The sequence below is a fragment of the Stegastes partitus genome, unplaced genomic scaffold (assembly GCF_000690725.1).
Source record: "Stegastes partitus isolate 25-593 unplaced genomic scaffold, Stegastes_partitus-1.0.2 Scaffold63, whole genome shotgun sequence".
NCBI lineage: Eukaryota > Metazoa > Chordata > Actinopteri > Pomacentridae > Stegastes > Stegastes partitus.
Window position 1 is genome coordinate 1,069,171 of NW_007577794.1, and position 19,678 is coordinate 1,088,848.

The following is a 19,678-nucleotide window of genomic DNA, read 5'->3' on the forward strand; positions in this document are numbered from 1 at the left end:
TGTCTGCTGAGGAATATAATAAAATGACAGATCAGTCATCTCCTCAGATGCTTTGTTGTGCTCTTCCTTGTCACTGCATTTCGTTTTCTAACTGTGTGACCTTTTAAACTTACCCTGTGTTTTGTATGAATGTTGTGTTAAGTCCTTTCCCTAACAACCCTACACCCTGTTCCCCCTTTCTCTCTTTTATGCCTTCTAACCAGATGATGGTCAATAGAACCACAGAGGTATACAGACTCATCACCTCTTCATTTTTTTTTTGTTTGTTTGCTCACTTCTGACCATCTCTTTCAGCTCTTTTATCCTGACATTGTGACATTCTGACACGTCACAATTATGAACCATTAATATGAATGCATGGAACTGACTATGCTGTACCACACACTGCATGGCTGACAGTAAAACACTCAAATAGTTCCCAGAGAATGTTAGTTTATTGCGTTTGATGACAGATGATTTGTTTCACGTTTCTTTTTTATTTTTTTATTTTTAAAATGATGAATAATTCTTTATGTATTCGTGGTACACATTTTAATACTTGAGTAAAACACTGAAAGCATTCAAAAACATTTTTGTTATTCTTTTTCTCTGCATAACCTACAGCATGTGTACTTTTGAGCATGGTAATAGCGTTGTTTTTCTTCTCTGAAACACATTGCCGATCTTTAAGTTAACTCTGTTTTTTAATTAAATTGCACCATGACTATCAGAATGGGAAGGTAAGGAGTGCACCGACCTAAAAATATATACTGTAGATATTTATATATAATGCTTATACTATATATATATAAATGTCCATTTGTCCATTCAAGCAGATACAAGTATTTGCGAGTATACATGTAGTTGCTCTATGTATTTGAGTTCTGGTGTTTAATGCCCTTTATTTTGAAGTTTGTTTTTTGTTTTTTGTTTTTTGGTATCTTTGAAACCAAACTGTTAAGATTTTTTTCACCTTTTTTTCTAGCAAGCATGGCAGAATTACAGGGATTTTGCATGTATTATGCATTGCATGTCCTATTTTGGTCTATGCTCATTTTTTAATGCTTCGTCTTACACCACCGTGTCTGTTTTCAGCATGCTGGCTCATCATAATACTGCTTCAGTAGAATCAGGTTTCTGTCCTGTATCTGCCACAGAAAAAAAAACCTTTTCTTTCTTTCTTTCTTTCTTTCTTTCTTTCTTTCTTTCTTTCTTTCTTTCTTTCTTTCTTTCTTTCTTTCTTTCTTTCCTCACCTGCTGATTTGTGGCCTTCTGACTCGTTTCCTTTCCCTCTCACTCTGTTCTTCCCTCCTCTCTTGTTTTCTGTCTTGAAACAGAGTGGGTTCACCCCTCTGCACATCGCAGCTCACTATGGTAACGTGAATGTCTCCACCCTGTTGCTGAACAGAGGAGCTGCTGTCGACTTCACAGCTAGGGTACAGCCCCATTTCTACTTCTTAGCACATCAAGAGACTGTCTTTGTCACACTCAGTCTAATAAAACTTGATGTGTGTGGCTTTTCTTTAATTTTGACGCTTGTAGAACAGCATGTTTGTGATTTACCATCATAACTTTCTCTTTTAATTTAATAACAACACATTTATCACTAGCCTTTCAAAAAAAAATACATTTTCCTGCATATTTTCAGCTACATTGTCTTCCTGAGACTAGTACATGAACTTTATGAACTCTTTCAATATTTTTTTTTTAGTTAGTGATGTTATTTCCCATGATTGCCTTATACTCAATAAAAACAGAACAATGAAAATCATACAAAAATAGCCCTTTCTGTCATGTCAACTCCCATATAATGCACACAATAATGCATTGTATTTTTGCCTATGTAGTTTGTTTAATGTGTGTGGTAAAGTTCTGTCTAATTTGTTTCTTTATCTGCCGTGACAGAATGGAATAACACCTCTTCATGTGGCCTCCAAGAGAGGCAACACCAACATGGTGGCCCTGTTGTTGGATCGCGGGGGTCAGATAGATGCCAAAACCAGGGTGAGACTCTTATTTAAAGTCTGGACATCAGCTTTTATTTAATAATTGAATATTTGCTTAGCAGAGTGTAAGGACTCCCAGTTGTGAAAACAAATGAATTGGATTAATGTATGTATATTTATGTGTTTTCTTTGTCTGTACATGTGTGGTTGTCTCTCAGGATGGTCTGACGCCGCTGCACTGTGCAGCCAGGAGCGGACATGACCCAGCAGTGGAAATTCTACTGGAGAGAGGAGCGCCCATCCTAGCCAGGACCAAGGTAGTAAACGTTTGTGCTATTACTGGGTCGGCATACTTCAGATGTCTGTGTATACTCTCAGTCATTCATGGCAATCCTAAGAGCTCCAGTGGTCTTTTTTTTCTAGATGATGTTTCACTTCCCATTCAAGAGGCTTCTTCATTTCTGATTTTTTTGGACCACTAAATAAAAAATAAAAAAATTTTGCTGCAGGATACAGTCAGAAAATCTCAGGCTTGCGCTTGTATTTCACCTGGAAAGCCCATTGTATATTTTACCTATGTTTTCACCTCCTTTTGCTTTTCATCTTTGCCAAAACTTTCTTCAGTGCCTTGCTTTTTCTGACCTTTTGCATCCGTCCATGCACCTGTGCAGAACGGACTGTCCCCGCTGCACATGTCGGCCCAGGGAGACCACATAGAGTGCGTGAAACTGCTGCTGCAACACAAGGCGCCTGTTGATGATGTCACGCTCGACTACCTCACGGCGCTGCACGTCGCAGCTCACTGTGGCCACTACAGAGTCACCAAGCTGCTCCTGGACAAGAAGGCCAATCCCAATGCAAGAGCACTGGTAGGGATTCAAATAACAGCTACAAAAGCACCAAAACAGGCATTAATATGCTCATAAATATATGAGTAAACACATTTACAGACTGGGAGAGTGACACTAATGGTTATGTATCTAATGATTTACCAGTAAACAATTTCTAAATGTAATTCATCATTCTTCCATATAAATGCTCTTAAGCAAATCATCTATAAAATAAAGGGCCAGCAGTAAAATAAAAGCAAAACCTCTTCCCTTGCTGTAGATCATATAGAAATGTTTTTTTTTTATTTTCAATTTTTAATTTTTAATTCTCTCTACTAGAATGGTTTTACTCCTCTCCACATCGCTTGTAAGAAGAACAGAGTGAAGGTGATGGAGCTGCTCGTCAAATACGGCGCCTCAATCCAGGCAATTACTGAGGTGAGAATGGCCTGTGTAAATATGAAACACGGTTTCTTTCACACTGTTGCAAATGTGCATTTTAAGCTCATCATCCTGAATCTTTCTATATTCCTGAATTTGTTCCTGAATCTCTCTATCTTTCCTCCTCTAGTCTGGTCTGACTCCCATCCATGTAGCGGCTTTCATGGGTCACCTCAACATTGTTCTACTTCTGCTGCAGAACGGAGCCTCTCCGGATGTCCGTAACATTGTGAGTAGTAATTTTATCCGCTCACTGATCAATAGTCAGAAATACAAAGGTCAATATCGGGTTTCTCTGTGCAAACAGTTGTCAGCTATTCTTGCGTACAGTTTTTCATTCGGCACAGTGTCTTAATGCTTGCTTTTGTCTTTGCATGTCAGCGTGGTGAGACAGCTCTCCACATGGCAGCACGGGCAGGTCAGATGGAAGTGGTTCGCTGTTTGCTAAGAAACGGAGCATTGGTGGATGCCATGGCCAGGGTGAGTCAGCTACCAGCATTGTCAGAATTAGTTACTGTTTCCTTCTGTTTACAATAAATAAGTGTATTCAATTCACTGAATTACATACTGTACATACACATACATGGCTTTCAGTTGCTGCCCGCATCAAATTCAAAACTCTGACACTTGCTTACAAAACTACAAGGAGAACAGCTCCCTCCTATCTGAACTCTCTCATTCAGATCTACACTCCCTCCCGCTCACTATGCTCGACCAACAAAAGCCGCCTGATACAACCACCGCAACAGGGCCCGAGGTCGATAGCTAGACTCTTCTCCTCTGTGGTTGCCCGGTGGTGGAACGAGTTACCAAGCTCTGTTCAATCTGCTGATTCCCTGTCAGTCTTTAAGAAAAGACTAAAGACTCAGCTCTTCACTGAACACCTTTGCACTTGACAGACTGAAAACAAACAAAAAACAAAAAAAATAAAAAGTCTCCTATTACCTCCCACACAGCCTGCTATTGGCATCAACGCCCTATCACACTTGAACTTGTTCTATGGCACTTTTCTAGATTGTTTACTCCTGACTAGATCCTTGCTTGTGTTGTATCCACTCTCAGATGTGCGTTGCTTTGGATAAGAGCGTCTGCTGTATGAAATTGTAGAATTGTAGGCATACTCATGTCTCCTGCCTCAGCTCTGGCTACAGGGTGTCTGTTGTTTCTAATTCTACTGCCTATACATCACTTCTTCCTTTATTTTTTTCATCCACAGGAGGACCAGACTCCCCTCCACATTGCATCCCGTTTGGGTAAAACAGATATTGTCCAGCTACTCCTACAGCACATGGCCCACCCGGATGCTGCCACCACCAACGGCTACACACCTCTCCACATTTCGGCCAGAGAGGGCCAACTGGAGACTGCTGCCGTGCTCCTAGAGGCCGGAGCCTCACACTCAATGGCCACCAAGGTGAGCAGAGTTTAAGAAAGTGATGTAAACCGACAAGAACTGACAAAAAAAATCTATCAAAATAATAAATGAAAGGGTTTGAATCTGGCCGATGGCCATTTACTGCATGTCCTCCCCCCAGTCTTGTCCCCACTTTCCTGTCTTCCACTTAACTGTCAAATGAAGCCAAAGGCCAAAAAATAAAAATAAGAATTCAAGTGCAACTAAACATGACTAGAAAATCTGTTTGGAATTGCACGTTTTAAGTAGACATTTCCCCTTTTACGTCCACAGAAAGGATTCACTCCATTACATGTAGCAGCAAAATATGGAAGCCTTGATGTAGCAAAACTTCTTCTTCAACGCAAAGCTATTCCTGATGATGCTGGCAAGGTGAGCTGAAGACACAGAGATGCATTTTCTCTAACAAGATCTGAGGTTTCAGGGTAATTTCTGTGAGAGCCACAGTGCATTGATCTTTCAGTCTAGAATTCATTTGTAACTCTGAAATAGACTTTTTACAGAGTCAAACAGAACAGATTTTAAGCTAGAAGATAGATACAGCACAAAACAGACAAAATCTTAAAAGGTGTGTTGCTTCATAACAGAAATATAAGTAAATCCTTCTTCTTTCAGAATGGCTTAACTCCACTACATGTGGCAGCTCATTATGACAACCAAGAGGTGGCTCTGTTGCTGCTGGACAAAGGAGCATCACCTCATGCCACTGCAAAGGTTAGACAAAGGAAAAATACTTGAGACACACTGTTGTTTATATATCATACTCTCTGCTCTCATTTCTGTTTCAGTGAACAGTTTCCTTCAACCCATTCAGCCCCTATAGGCTGTCTTGTAAATGGTGTTGTGTTACAGGAGTGATAGCATAACAAAAGGCGAGACTGATGTTAAGAAGCCCTTGGCCATTGATTTTAGATCGATAACACCGTATTTAACTGCTAACCTTCCTCTCCGTCCAGAATGGCTACACTCCTCTGCACATTGCAGCCAAAAAGAACCAGACGAACATTGCTTTAGCGCTGCTGCAGTACGGAGCAGAGACCAATGTTCTGACCAAGCAGGGAGTCAGCCCTCTACACCTGGCAGCCCAGGAAGGACACGCTGAGATGGCCAGCCTGCTGCTTGGCAAAGGAGCGCATGTCAACACTGCCACCAAGGTCACCCAGATACACACAGTTTTAAATGTGTTCACATTTTAAACCAGTTGTATGTACACCGTGTGCTGCTTTGTAAGTACGTTGACTGCAAACCAGTGATTCAGAACAAGAATTTAGTTGCATGAACACTTTCACTTATAAATACTCTATATACATACACACAAGCTGTAGCTTTCCACACATGAAACATGCATACTGCACCCATAGAGTGTCACAGAACCGTAGCCGTGTGCACACTGTGAGATGACTCTGTGTTTTGTGTGTTACAGACCGGACTGACTCCTCTGCATCTCGCAGCCCAAGAGGACAGAGTCAGTGCAGCAGAAGTACTGGCCAAGCACGATGCCAACTTGGACCAACAGACTAAAGTACAAACACATGCATGCACACACAAACACGCCGCACAAAAACAGGATGTTATAAAATGGCACAGACGAGTAAATGAACAAGAATTTGCCTGTGTGAATTATGTCTCAGTTGCTGTGTGTGCACTGCTGTAGTTTGTGTTTAACAGCTGATCTTTAAATGTGACTTGCAAATTCAGATATCTGCCACCTGCTGGCTTTTTGGAAGCATAACAATGTCTGCATCAGACATTTACTATGCATTTTGTTGTCAACACACTTATCAGTCACATTTATGGTCATACGTCAAGGTAGAGCTTATTTAGATCAGCCATCATTTCTTACAAGACAATTTATTTTAAATCTAAACTCTATATTAACTTCACTGCAAACAATTAAAACAAATCAGATACTTGTGGAAATAACAGTTTTTTCCTCTTCTCATCCTCTCTACTCTAAGCTCGGATATACCCCCCTGATTGTGGCCTGTCATTATGGAAATGTCAAGATGGTTAACTTCCTATTGCAGCAAGGTGCCAGCGTCAACACCAAAACCAAGGTAGCATTCCAATCTTAAATTTGAAGCATACAAACGCAGTTACAAGAAAAATACAATTGAAGTCACCGTTTTTTGTTTTTTTTTTATAATGACTAAACTAAATTTTGTCTCTTTTTGTGTACAGAACGGTTACACACCCCTTCACCAGGCAGCACAACAAGGAAACACACACATTATCAATGTTTTGCTGCAACATGGGGCCAAGCCCAACGCTACTACAGTGGTAAGAGAGAAAACAGCACATGTATTTACTCAGGTCTCAAGATAATTTTATTTTTTTTTATCTGTCACACAAATGCAATGTTCCTCTCTCTATTAGAATGGAAACACCGCTCTGTCGATTGCCAGACGTCTGGGTTACATCTCTGTGGTGGACACGCTGAAAGTCGTCACTGAGGAGGTCATCACCACCACAACGGTAAGCTGGTGATATTTTTAAACTACAGATCTGGAGCCAGTAAGTTTTGTCCTAAATTTCCCCCCAAAAAATCCAATTTAACTGTTCTCTCTTTCGGTGGTCTTTTTTTCCATTACTGTGACTGGATGTTACGTCAGACGGTGACGGAGAAACACAAGCTCAATGTTCCGGAGACTATGACTGAGATCCTGGATGTCTCTGATGAAGAAGGTGAGTTACTTTAAATAGGAAATGTGCAACTGGTCCAAATCAGGCTAATTGTTGTTGTTTTACAGGCAAGAAAGGGAAAATGTTTATCATCAGACACTACAACGTGAAATTGACCTCGTATTAAAAGTGGTAGATGTCTTTTCCTTGTGCGGTGGTGATATAAACTGTGCGTTGGATGTGATGCAGTTTTACAGCAGTGAGTCTTAAAACTGTATGTTTTATAGCTCTGAGGCTGGAAGATGAGCCATTATCAGAGATGACTGTGGAGCTGGAAGGTACTGCAAATGCTCTGCTCCTCCAGCTTGGTGTGCAGCATTTCATGGACTTTTTGCAAAACAGAAAGAGAAAATAATAAGAAATTTAGCCCTTTAATCTTAACTTTGTAAACTCCATATTAACGACGCACAGACTCTGAGTTAATATGGCAGTGTTTGTTGATGTGCTGAATATGCTGTCCAGGCACCTTCTTTGATACAACACTGTATGGTTCATAGGTTATAATTAGAATTCAGAGGAATGTGTATTAATGACACTAAGTGGCGGAAACTAACTGCACGAAAAGTATGGAGCACGTCAGACTGTGGATTTGATTATGACAGCTATGTTGACTAAGGTGTCATTTTAAATGGAGGGATGCACTAATTTAAGGGTGCGGACATACAAAATGAATTTGCCACAATGCCACTGCATCTTCTCAACTAAATCAGAGGTTCTGAGGTTTGATAAGCTGACATAGAAATAAAAAATAGCAAGTAAATCTAAAAATGTTCACATAAGTACGGGCAATAAAGATGCCGTATTTTTGTGATTTTTATGGTATCTTAACTGTTGTATCTGTTTCCCAGGCGAGGACACTATGACGGGTGACGGAGGAGAGTATCTGAGAGCAGAAGACCTCCGTGAGCTGGGAGATGATTCTCTACCAGGACACTATCTGGACAGCTTCAGCTATATGAGCCACAACCTGGACAGGTCACAAAAAACACACACACATACTTACACTTAACAAACAGAATAATTTTAGATCTAACTTTACAAACTACAGCACATGTGCGAGATGCTACATCATGTATACCGTGATCGACTATATATAGTGTAGTATAGTGACCAACGTGACATCATGCAGATACAAGCATAAAATTAGACAGATTGATACAAAGACACTCAGAAAATCTGCCTTGGTTTTCCAACAGGCCCCAGCACACTCCCATTCACCAAAGTTTCCATCAGAGAGATGGGGTTCTCATTGAAGACATGTTCACAAGCCACCAGGTGAGGACAAAGCATACAGAAAGTGTATGATGGACCTTTACTGAGGTATCCTTAGGATTTTCTGGTTCCGGTCAACCTGCTGATGTGTGTTGGTCTATAGGTGTCAGCCCTGTCTAGAGAGCATGAAAAGGACTCGTACCGTCTGAGCTGGGGCGCCGAACACCTTGATAATGTCATGCTGTCCAGCAGTCTGCTACACTCTGGGTATACAAACAGACACACACTCACACAGACACACAAACTGCTACATACAAACTGTCACTGTTTCCTTGTACAAAAGTGACTCTAAATGTCCAGATTTCACACACTTGTGAATATAAGAGGTGCATTCTCTATAAAAATATACTGATGGTCGTCCAAATCTGCAATTCATGAAGCCTACAAGGGGCCTCAAGTGGACTTTTATTTAATCCCTTCATGGTCCAACACCAGTGAACGCATCACTGTATGTACAGAAGACTACGCGGGCAGTTTGCAAGTCTGGAGGGTGGACATTTGGATTCAGGCTCTAAAAGCCCTCTATAGTGTGCAGAGCTTTTCGTCTTGTGCGGGCAGATCATGTGCTGCCTCCATGTGCACCGGCTATTTTTCTTCATATACGTGCAACAACACAACATACCGAAGAAGTTGCTGAAAGGTGTGATGGTTAATATATTCCCTCTTAGTCAGTCTAAAGTAGCTGCATTTTTCTGGTTTAAATGCATTGACTGGTTGGCAAATAATCAAATAAAATTCTTCATTTATGTGTTAGGGATCATTCTGTCATTGCTGCACATGTGCTCCGAGTATTAAGTTTGCTTGTTGATCAAGTCAGCAAAGTGGCAGCCAATTGATGCTAAACTGAAGACACCAAAATAACAACAACGTGCTTTCCACTGCCTCATTCGTTTGAACGTCCCACCTGTTTTAACGTGTCCTCCCACCTGTGCACTGTGTGTCCTGGACTCGGCACAAACCAAATTTCCAAACAATTGCAATACTACTTGCACACTGCACTGCCACAAAAACAGGGCCTTCATGATGTTCGCTATATTTTGAAAAGGAAATTCCATCTTTCACATGCTTTTGTTTATAATTAGGGTCATTTTCCCTCACTTTACTTTTCACTTCTTCATGTCTGTTTTGTACTCTCTTTCCTTGTTTTATCTTTGCTGCTGTGTGTTCTTGTGTCCGATCAAGTTTTTGTCACTTTTACTCATTCTTTATTCTCTCTTTCTCTTTGTGTTTACTCTCCTGTTGGCTTCTGTGTGCACTCTCTTATCTTTGCTGTGTTTGTGATTGTGGCGCGCGTGTGTTTGTGTGTTTGTGTTGTATTCTGCTTCTAGCCGTTCCTCTCCATGCCTAGACCATGACAACAGCAGGTGATACTCTTTATTTCAGCTACTTTGCCTTCTCTACTTCTTGTCTTTACCTTTTTTTCTAAATGAACTTTTCATTCCCATCCTATTTATCAGCATGGTCTCAAAATGCATGTCTTTACATAATCCAGGTTCAGGCTTTGTTAACTAGACATGTTCTAACCAAGTTTCTTATCCTTGAAAATCTGGGTATTACCTTTAGCACCTGCTTGCCAGACATCATGCAATGTCAAGAGAGAATTTTATTCACGGTCCTCCTGTTTGCTTGCCTGTCTTGCTACTTGAATAGTGGAAGTGGACTAAATCTGACAAGGACTGAAAACAACCAACCAGAATTAAATATCTTGTTATGGAGATTTACGCACTGTTAATATCTCTACTCATGTCATGAAAGTTGCCCTTTGCGGTTTTGCTTCAGTTGCTTCGGTTGCTTAGTCTGCATGGAGGTTTATTCCCAGACTAAAAATCTGAGTCAGAAATCTTGCATTTGTCACACGAGTGTTCAGCAACCAATTTACCCCTTTTTCTTTAGCTTCCTGGTCAGCTTCATGGTAGATGCCAGAGGCGGAGCTATGCGTGGATGTCGTCACAATGGCCTTCGGATCATTGTGCCGCCAAGAAAGTGTTCTGCACCCACACGGGTGACATGCAGACTGGTGAAGAGACATCGTTTGGCCTCTATGCCCCCCATGGTGGAGGGTGAAGGGCTGGCCGGTCGCATCATAGAAGTGGGACCCACCGGAGCCCAGTTCCTGGGGTAAGTATATATGTGTGTGTGCTAACTGTGTGTTTGAGTTTGTGTGTGTGTATCTTTGCTTGTGTGAGTGTGTTTACACAGTTGTGTGGTGTGTTCATACTTTCTTCTTCGCTCCTCCTCTGTGCTGCGTATGGATCAGTAAGCTCCACCTTCCTACAGCTCCACCCCCTCTGAATGAGGGTGAGAGCCTGGTCAGTCGCATCCTGCAGCTGGGTCCTCCAGGAACCAAGTTCCTCGGGTAGGACCATGGGAGGGGGGACACCCTGCCACCCTGGAGTCCGGGTCACAGGCCCACCCATATTTTTCACCAAGACCAACTTAGACTACATACTTTTTGAGTTTTTCATGATTTATTAGTAGCTTTTTTTTTTTTTTTTTTAAATTGTATTATTTTCCTTTTTTTTTCTACTACAAAAGAACTCTTGATCTGAAGCCACCTGTTCTGTTGCTGTATGTTAAGTTACCTCCATGCTTGATCAGTCTCCAGCACTTATTCCCGGTCATGTTTATAGTTGGACTCTCCTCTCTTGATCATGATTTTATGTTTAAATATTTTTCAAATTGCTTTTCATTACTGCTTGTTTGACTTGGCATGACATGCTCAAATTTTAATCATGTTCCTTTTTTTTTCTTTGTAAGGCCATGCATATGCCTTACAATCTCTTAATATTTCTCAAGTCAACTCTGACAGACAGTTACCACAAAGCTCAATTTGTATTTGACTTTACTTTTTCACCTCTTTTAGGCCTGTGATTGTAGAGATTCCTCATTTTGCTGCTCTGAGGGGCACAGAGAGAGAGTTGGTGATCCTGAGGAGTGAAACAGGGGAAAGCTGGAAGGAACACCATTGTGACTTCACCGAAGAGGAGCTGAACCAGATACTAAATGGCATGGATGAAAGTAAGGGAACTTAAATGGACTGTTCCAAACACTGACTCTTTTGTCGATATCTTATCACACAGCATTTTGAAAGAAACAACATGTGGAAGTACATCAGCATAGAAAGTTTTCTACAGTATGATCACACTTAACTGTAAAACAGACTAAAGTACACTTGTTAAGCAGGAAAGAGTTATCTCTTAGATGGTAAAATGATGCAATAATAGTGTAATGGAAAACAGAGTGAAATAAATAATTAGGGAAACTGTAAAGCATGGTATTTATACTATATATCTCTAATCTTTACAGAACTTGACTCTCCTGAGGAGCTTGAGAAGAAAAGAATATGCCGCATCATCACCAGAGACTTCCCACAGTATTTTGCTGTGGTGTCCAGGATAAAGCAGGACAGTCATTTGATTGGTCCAGAGGGTGGAGTCCTCAGTAGTACTCTTGTGCCCCAGGTCCAGGCTGTCTTCCCTGAAGGTGCCCTGACTAAGAAGATTAGAGTTGGGCTACAGGTACATACAGCACATTCCTTGAACAGCAGATGAATAGGAGCAGTGGAAGACTAGAATACTCCAAATTATGGCTTCAACAAAATGGTCACCCATGTTGTCCCTTGTCTTAGGCTCAGCCCATCGATGTTGAAATGGTGAGAAAGATTCTTGGTAACAAAGCTACGTTCAGCCCTATCGTCACTCTGGAGCCAAGAAGGAGGAAGTTCCACAAACCAATCACAATGACAATCCCTATTCCAAAGAGCTCAAACAGTGACGGGCCGAGTGCAGTGTTCAGTGGGGAGACCCCGACTTTACGTTTGCTTTGCAGCATTACAGGTAAGTATGGGGAATAATTGATCATTGTGTCAGCAAACAACATTAAAATTAAAACAGCTTCCTGCTTGAAATAATGTCAGATAGTCTGAGTAAAAACCTAAAAATGTGCTGCCGTTTACAATTATTAGTGGTACTTTATTTACTGCCTGTGCAATTTTTCATTGTGTTTTGATTTTAGAAAAAAAAGTTTTATTAATGTACTATATCCTCTTAATAGTTTTTGTGTGTTTGTGTGATTATTGTTTAGCATCTATCTTTGAAGCTTTGTGGTCTAACATTTGTTGTTTCTAAATGTGTCCTATGAATATATCAACTTGACCAATGTAATGTGATATGTCTGTTTTATCTGTGTTTTTTGATTTATGTCCATTCGTATATGGTTGAAAAGCCAAGACAAATCCCATCTCATTTTTTCCTTCTATAATGCCAAAAAAAGTGAACCATTTTACCAGGTTGGATAACAAATCATTGGCTTGTGTTTCAGGTGGGACCACTCCAGCCCAATGGGAGGACATCACCGGCTCCACACCGCTCACCTTCGTTAACCAATGTGTTTCCTTCACCACAAATGTATCAGCAAGGTAAATCCTTTGTTTCTTTTTTAAATGTGGAGTCAGCAGTCTTACACTTAAAGGTTAACACTGCAGTACTCTTTTTCTTTTTTTTTTTTTTTAGTTCCTAACTAAAATTCTCATTCCTATTCGTAGGTTCTGGCTGATAGACTGCAGACAGATCCAGGAGTCTGTTAGTTTTGGCTCTCAGCTGTACAGAGAAATCATCTGTGTCCCATACATGGCTAAGTTTGTCATTTTTGCCAAGACACTGGACCCCATCGAGGCACGTCTGCGCTGTTTCTGTATGACAGATGACAAAATGGACAAAACCTTAGAGCAGCAGGAGAACTTCACTGAAGTTGCCCGCAGCCGAGATGTTGAGGTGCAGTATGATGATGGGGAATATTTATAAAGAGAGAAAGGTGTGGGAAAGACGGAATGAGATGTATTAGTAAATTAGGCTGTAGTTACAGTGCAGAAGTATAAACAGTGATGGAAGCCAATTATGAAGAAAGTTTAAATAATTTTATAGTAAATAGCACGGAAATTGGTAGAGTCAGACAGGTGTTTATTCATGTCCTTAAAAATCTATAAATAATGTTTTCACAGACTGGAAGTAGAGCATATTGGTTTGTTTGAGCAATGAAAACAACTGTCATATTCACACACAGGTGCTGGAGGGAAAACCTATATTTGCTGACTGCTTTGGAAACCTGGTGCCTCTTACGAAGAGTGGACAGCACCATGTGTTCAGCTTCTTTGCCTTCAAAGAGAACAGACTGGCCCTCTTCATTAAAGTATGACTTTACAAATCATTTAACGTTTCTAAAATGTTCACCCTCTTAACTCAGAGATTTTGAAGTCCAAATACATGCAGCTCATTAACAGACTTGTTTCCATAAATGAACAGATCAGAGACACAGCACAGGAGCCATGTGGTCGATTGTCCTTCACAAAGGAACCTCGCACATACCGCAGTCTTAACCACAATGCTATCTGCAACCTTAACATCACCCTGCCAACATACTCAAAGGTCAGGTTGAATCTATCTCAGTTTGTATTTATGGAATGATAGTGTATTGTTTCTATGTATAGTGACTGCATCACTTTCTTCTCTGTGTTATATTTCTTCTTTTTAGGAGTCTGATTCAGACCAAGATGCAGACGATGAGGTAAATCAAGTTCATTCAACAGAGTACTGCAACAAAGAAAGAATATCATAATCATGTTGTAACAACTCTGCCTCACTGATCTTTTGTTTTGTAGAGCGAAAAGAGTGACAAGAAATGTAAGTTATTTTGCGATATTTTTGTCTCATTGTTGAGTGTAAGAGATCAACTTAGTTTAAGTGGTTTAAGCATTTGAACAAGTAGACCGTAGGATTTGAACGCATGATATACATTCATGCCACAGTACAACACAGTGTAAACTGAAGACACCACACTTTATTAACATTGGTCATAAAGGTTGTGAAGTATTTGCTTAGAAGTATTACAAACTGTATTTGCTGAGAAATGCACTGATTGATACATGTTACCTTCCATTTAGATTAACCCTGCTCTTTTTTTGTTGCCCTACTAACACTGTGTGTAGTGACATGATACTGGCAGCTATGCTATGGCTGATGTACTCTGTGTTCCCCTCACTCCAGACTCTACTGACTTTCTCCTCTCCTTAGCATTTTAATTTTTATTTGCTCTGACCTTCTGCTTTTTTAACTTATCACAAAAAAGGTCAAAATAATACTTTCTTATTCAAATCTACTCAATATTATTTCGAGTTCCATTGTAATTGTGCTTGAAGTTCACGTTAACTTAAAAAGAATTGTCTTTCTTGGCAATCCACTGTAAGAAGTATTCATTTTGACCAGTTATTATTTTCCCAGGGAAATCCGCTAACAGTTTTACTTGTGGCATGCTGAAAATCAGCATTTATTCAGAACAGAAATATTTGACAAACAACATCATGTTGTTTGTTCTTACTTCAAGGGTTTACATGTATTGCTGGTTTATTCCTATTGTCATAGTTCATTTTGTATCATTTTGGTGACTCCTATTTTTGTTCAAGTATTTACCTCAACTACATATTTCATATTCATTTCCAATATTTCCTTAGTTGCTTTCATTCATTCATTCATTCATTCATTCATTCGTTTGGAGTATAAACCAGTTCTACATTTCTTTTCATTATCATTACTTCATTTTTGTATGTGAGCTAATTGTGCTATAAGGTCGCAAAACAGCAACATATTACACTTATACATATACAAATTTTAACCTGTAATGATATTTGATACCCATGGACCAGCACACATCTGAAATAAAACATGAATGCAATTTTTTTATAATGTAATTTTTCGAGTATGGCTGGACATTGATTAAGTTTAAAACAAGCTAAAACAAAATCAGTAGCATCAATCCTAATATTTGACAGTGTTTGCTCACCTCACACCTCCTCTTACTAAAAAGTTCATATTATGTTGTTTTTTTTTTTTTATTCAAAGTTTATTATGTTCTTAAATTTCAGTCTTTAGGTAGACATAACTCTTTATAGCAGCAACAATCTTGAGAAGTTTTGTTTGTCTGTTATCCTTCATTCTTGTCCTTTTGTTCCATACGTAAGTTTCTCTGTTCCATTTGATGCTTTTGTATATTATGTGTTGAATTTCTAAATATGTAGTTCAACAAACTGGATAGTTAATATTATTCTTATCCACATTCTACCCGTTTCGTTATCCTCCTGGCTTTGCTTATGCTGTTGCTGCTCTACTCCCTTTCAAACTCTTATGGACTACTTTGTCATCTTCTTTTTGGTCTTCTTTTCAAGACTCCCTTATTCTCTGCCCAGTCAGTCTTCTACTTACTCTGTGAACTGAAGATGGATTTTTGATGGCATTTTCTGATGTCTCTGATGTCTCTCTTTCCCACTTCATTTGTCCCTTATGTTATGTACCCTTTTTGGTTCTTAAACATTTTTTATTGAAGATGATGAGTCTGAATCAACTGAGACATTCTCCCTGAGAACTAACCAACCTCTTGACCCTGCAACACTTGCAAGCCCAGACATCCTCTCAGACATGTCGGACATCAAAATAGCTGCAGTTTTTACTGCAGATATGTATGATGAGAGAGCTGGAGCTAGAGGATTGGAGGAAAAAGAGTCTTTGGTCATTGTGGAACAGATCAAAGACAGGCTAGGAAGGGTTGGAGAAATTCAAAAAGATGGGGTGAACAACACTAGACAGAGGGCCCAGCAAGATGATGCTAAAAAATTTTCTCGCTATGAAGCAAAAGCTTTTGAAGAGTCAGTCTTACAGGAGACTTGCAGTGAGACAAAAAATGTAAGTAGCTCATACACTGAGGTCAGACATATGACAAGCTTGGTCTCACAGTTCAGCTTGGACATGGAAGAATGCCTGGAACCGAGACCTGTTGTGACATTTGCTTCTCAAGAAGATCTTGTCCAAGACAGGTCTGAACAGGGCATTTTAAAGCGTGATGGAAAACGTCGCCCGCCTGATATCAAGAAACCTATTAGGAAGAAACTCAGAGACAGAGAGCGTTCTGCATACAGCAGCTCTGAGGGAGAGCTGGAAAGGATGAGTTCTGTGGAGTCTTTAGATGGCGATGCTATTCTTAATGGAAGTGGCTTTGTACCCACCCCAGTTATGGATCCGCCAGCTTCTCCTTTAGTGGTTGAGACACCTATAGGATCTATAAAGGACAGAGTTAAAGCTTTACAGAACAAAGTTGAGGAAGAGGAGATGCAAAAAAATACTGAAATTTTAACACATGACGCAAAATCTTCTGTCTCTACGAAGAAGACAGAGGAAGTCATGCCAGAACTCCCCAGGCTTCCTAGGTCCCCTAAATCTCAGACAGAAAGACTGGAAGAGACTATGTCTGTGAAGGATCTGATGAAAGCATTCCAAACTGGGCAAGACCCATCAAAAAGTAAATCTGGGCTTTTTGAACACAAAGCAATGCCTTCCTGTCTTTCAGCGCTGACATCAATAGATGCTGAAAAGATACAGACAATGGAACAAAGTCCTACGGAGGAGCCAAAATCAAAAAACCAAACTCACAGTGTCCCAATTTTCCAACAGCAGAGTGATGTCAAGAAATTGGACCAAACAGAAATAAAGGATGAACCAGTAAGCTTAATTAGAGATAACTCTAAGGAATCACAATTGATTTCAGACAGTGCTTATACTGCAAAGACAGTAACATTTGCTGATACAGTCCAATGTTATGATGGCAGTGTTAGCCCACAGAGAGAGGAGCCAGAGCTGTCAGAGAAGGAGACTGTGTCTGTGAAGGAGCTGATGAAAACATTCCAAACTGGACAGGATGACCCAAAAAATAAAGCCAGGCCCTTTGAGCACAAAACTGTGACTTCTTGTGTTTCAACACTGATATCTGAATCTACAGATTCTGAAGAGATACAGACATATAAACAAAGTCCTGCACAGGGGCCAAAGTTGCAAAGCCAACCTCAGAGCCTCGCAATTTTCTCTTCACAGAGTGATTCCAACATACATGACAACATAGAAGATCAATCAGTAAGTTTAATCAGAGATAACTCTGTCATTTCAGATGGTGCCTTTGTGGCAAAGACAGTAACATTTGCTGAGACAGCTCAGTCTGATTCTGGACGTATCAGCCCACAGAGAGAGATGGCAGAGTTGTCAAAGAAGCAGACAGTGTCTGTTAAGGAGCTGATGAAAACATTCCAGAATGGACAGGATCCCTCAAAATCTACACTGGAACTTTTTGACCATAAAGCTATGCCTTCCTCTATTTCAAGATTAATATCTTATTCAGGAGATTCTAAAGAGTTTGAAACCACTGAACAGAGTGCAATGCAAGACTCAAAGTTAAAAATTGAAACTCACAGTCATACTGAGCAGGACTCTTTGAAAAGTGAAGCTAGACTGTTTGATTCAGTTGGGCCTGAAGAGACTCAGATTACTGAAAAACGTTTGCAGGAGCCAAAGTTGAAAACTGAAATACAGAATATCACAGTTTTCCAATCACAAGAGAGAAAACCGGATTTAGAGGCTCGAACAGTAGGCTTAACAAGAGATGATCCTGAGGAATCCCAACAAATTTCAGCTATTGCTTATTTTGGAGAAACACCAAAGAGAAGAACTCAGCTTGATAATGGAAAGTTTAGCCCTCAGAGAGATAATGGACAGTCATCTGTTAGGGATCTAAGCAGGATGCACTTAGAAGAACCAGTGACAAGCATTGTTAGAAGTTTATCTGAAGAAACACAGATCAGCCCTGATCGCAGACCTTCAGAGGACTTCAGTGCAGACATAAAGGCTGAGCTGGAGGAAAGTCCTGAGTATCAGCTGTTCAAGAAGTCATCAGCAGCTGCAGATATCCGGTATCAGCTGGAGGCACCTGATGAGGAAACCTTGACTGAGGATTCTGATGCAAATCCAGCATCTGTCCACAGTCCATGTTTAAAAACACATTTCAGGGAAGATGAAAGTCCTGAAAGTCCTGAGAGTCTAAAGCATGAGGGCATGGCTGAACCCTCAGCAACTGATGTTAATATTGGGGCTTCTTATTCAATTTCAGAGGAGAGAGAGATTTTTGAAGGTCTCACAGTGACCCACCAAATGACCAATGAAATGTTTACTTCCTCTACTAGAAGAAAGGAGATGCACATCATACAGTCAGTGGAAGAGAACATTCATGAAGCAAGTAAGGAAAACACAGTTGTTAATGGAAGCAAACAACGCCTTAACAAAACTGACACTGAAGTAACACAGAGCAAAATCAAGGAGCCACCACTTCAAGAAATCCATATATCAAAGAAAGCCTCAAGCCAGGCATCCACATCAGAAAAAGATATGTCAGGAATGTTGCTCTTGATGAACACTGACTTGGATCAGTATCTGCAAGCTAGGCCCTTGGACAGACAGAGATCGGGAGAAGATATTGTTCAGGAAAGGTTTGAACAAGTTATTCTAACAAAGGACATTGATGAAAAAATATACACATTTGTCATGGATGAAAATGAAGAAACAATGGATGAAACAACACAAAAAATAGATAAAGTCACAAGGGTAGGTGAAGAAGTGGTGAGTACCTTTACAGGAACCCAAACTGTGACTGAAGAACAACCAATGAAGGAAGAGTTGATGGGGAAGAAGACTTCATATGAATTGTCTACAAAAGCAAAGGAAATGTCAGGTATGCAGTCACTGCTGAACAGTGATTTAGACCAGTACCTGAAGGACAGGCCAGTGAAAAGTGAGCATCCAAAGGAGGACATTGTCCAGGAGAAATTTGAGCAAGTTATTCACACCAAAATTCGCAAATCCTCAAGTGCTGATATAGAGGATAAGATTATTACAGAGACACATGGTCGGGCAGTGACTAATGTGGTTCAAGTCAAAGAACAAACACCAAGTCCTGTATTGGAGACTCCATTCCAAGAAGCTTGCACTGAGAGAAAGGCATATATACAACAGCCTACAACCGAAAAGAATATGTCAGGCATGTTGTCACTTCTCAGTGATAACTTAGATCAATATCTCAAGGAAAAGCCAGTGCAACTACAACATCAACCAGAGGAGGATCTAATCCATGAGAGCTGCAAACAAAATAAACTGCCAAGTGATCATTTAGAGGACAAGATGGAAGGAGAAGCAAATGATGACCTACAGACTGATGCAGTAGAAGTGAATGACCTAACATCAAGTATGGTG

The 19,678-nt window shown here is 40.2% G+C and overlaps 1 protein-coding gene across 1 annotated transcript in view; it reads left to right on the forward strand.

Annotated features, from left to right (window-relative positions):
- Positions 1 to 19,678, forward strand: part of ank2a (ankyrin 2a, neuronal) — a gene marked incomplete at its 3' end in the record, with an annotated part of 57,845 nt that overhangs the window by 30,648 nt on the left and 7,519 nt on the right. The window contains exons 7-40 of the mRNA XM_008276033.1: positions 204 to 227; positions 1,317 to 1,415; positions 1,885 to 1,983; positions 2,144 to 2,242; positions 2,597 to 2,794; positions 3,095 to 3,193; positions 3,327 to 3,425; positions 3,578 to 3,676; positions 4,413 to 4,610; positions 4,884 to 4,982; positions 5,226 to 5,324; positions 5,567 to 5,764; positions 6,034 to 6,132; positions 6,569 to 6,667; positions 6,792 to 6,890; positions 6,987 to 7,085; positions 7,223 to 7,295; positions 8,141 to 8,267; positions 8,456 to 8,567; positions 8,668 to 8,771; positions 10,458 to 10,682; positions 10,822 to 10,920; positions 11,428 to 11,582; positions 11,871 to 12,082; positions 12,193 to 12,400; positions 12,885 to 12,981; positions 13,108 to 13,336; positions 13,626 to 13,751; positions 13,865 to 13,987; positions 14,094 to 14,135; positions 14,221 to 14,230; positions 15,939 to 16,907; positions 17,550 to 17,737; positions 18,233 to 18,345. Coding sequence (XP_008274255.1) covers positions 204 to 227; positions 1,317 to 1,415; positions 1,885 to 1,983; positions 2,144 to 2,242; positions 2,597 to 2,794; positions 3,095 to 3,193; positions 3,327 to 3,425; positions 3,578 to 3,676; positions 4,413 to 4,610; positions 4,884 to 4,982; positions 5,226 to 5,324; positions 5,567 to 5,764; positions 6,034 to 6,132; positions 6,569 to 6,667; positions 6,792 to 6,890; positions 6,987 to 7,085; positions 7,223 to 7,295; positions 8,141 to 8,267; positions 8,456 to 8,567; positions 8,668 to 8,771; positions 10,458 to 10,682; positions 10,822 to 10,920; positions 11,428 to 11,582; positions 11,871 to 12,082; positions 12,193 to 12,400; positions 12,885 to 12,981; positions 13,108 to 13,336; positions 13,626 to 13,751; positions 13,865 to 13,987; positions 14,094 to 14,135; positions 14,221 to 14,230; positions 15,939 to 16,907; positions 17,550 to 17,737; positions 18,233 to 18,345 — 5,018 coding nt within the window. The remainder of the gene's footprint in view (positions 1 to 203; positions 228 to 1,316; positions 1,416 to 1,884; positions 1,984 to 2,143; positions 2,243 to 2,596; positions 2,795 to 3,094; positions 3,194 to 3,326; positions 3,426 to 3,577; positions 3,677 to 4,412; positions 4,611 to 4,883; positions 4,983 to 5,225; positions 5,325 to 5,566; positions 5,765 to 6,033; positions 6,133 to 6,568; positions 6,668 to 6,791; positions 6,891 to 6,986; positions 7,086 to 7,222; positions 7,296 to 8,140; positions 8,268 to 8,455; positions 8,568 to 8,667; positions 8,772 to 10,457; positions 10,683 to 10,821; positions 10,921 to 11,427; positions 11,583 to 11,870; positions 12,083 to 12,192; positions 12,401 to 12,884; positions 12,982 to 13,107; positions 13,337 to 13,625; positions 13,752 to 13,864; positions 13,988 to 14,093; positions 14,136 to 14,220; positions 14,231 to 15,938; positions 16,908 to 17,549; positions 17,738 to 18,232; positions 18,346 to 19,678) is intronic.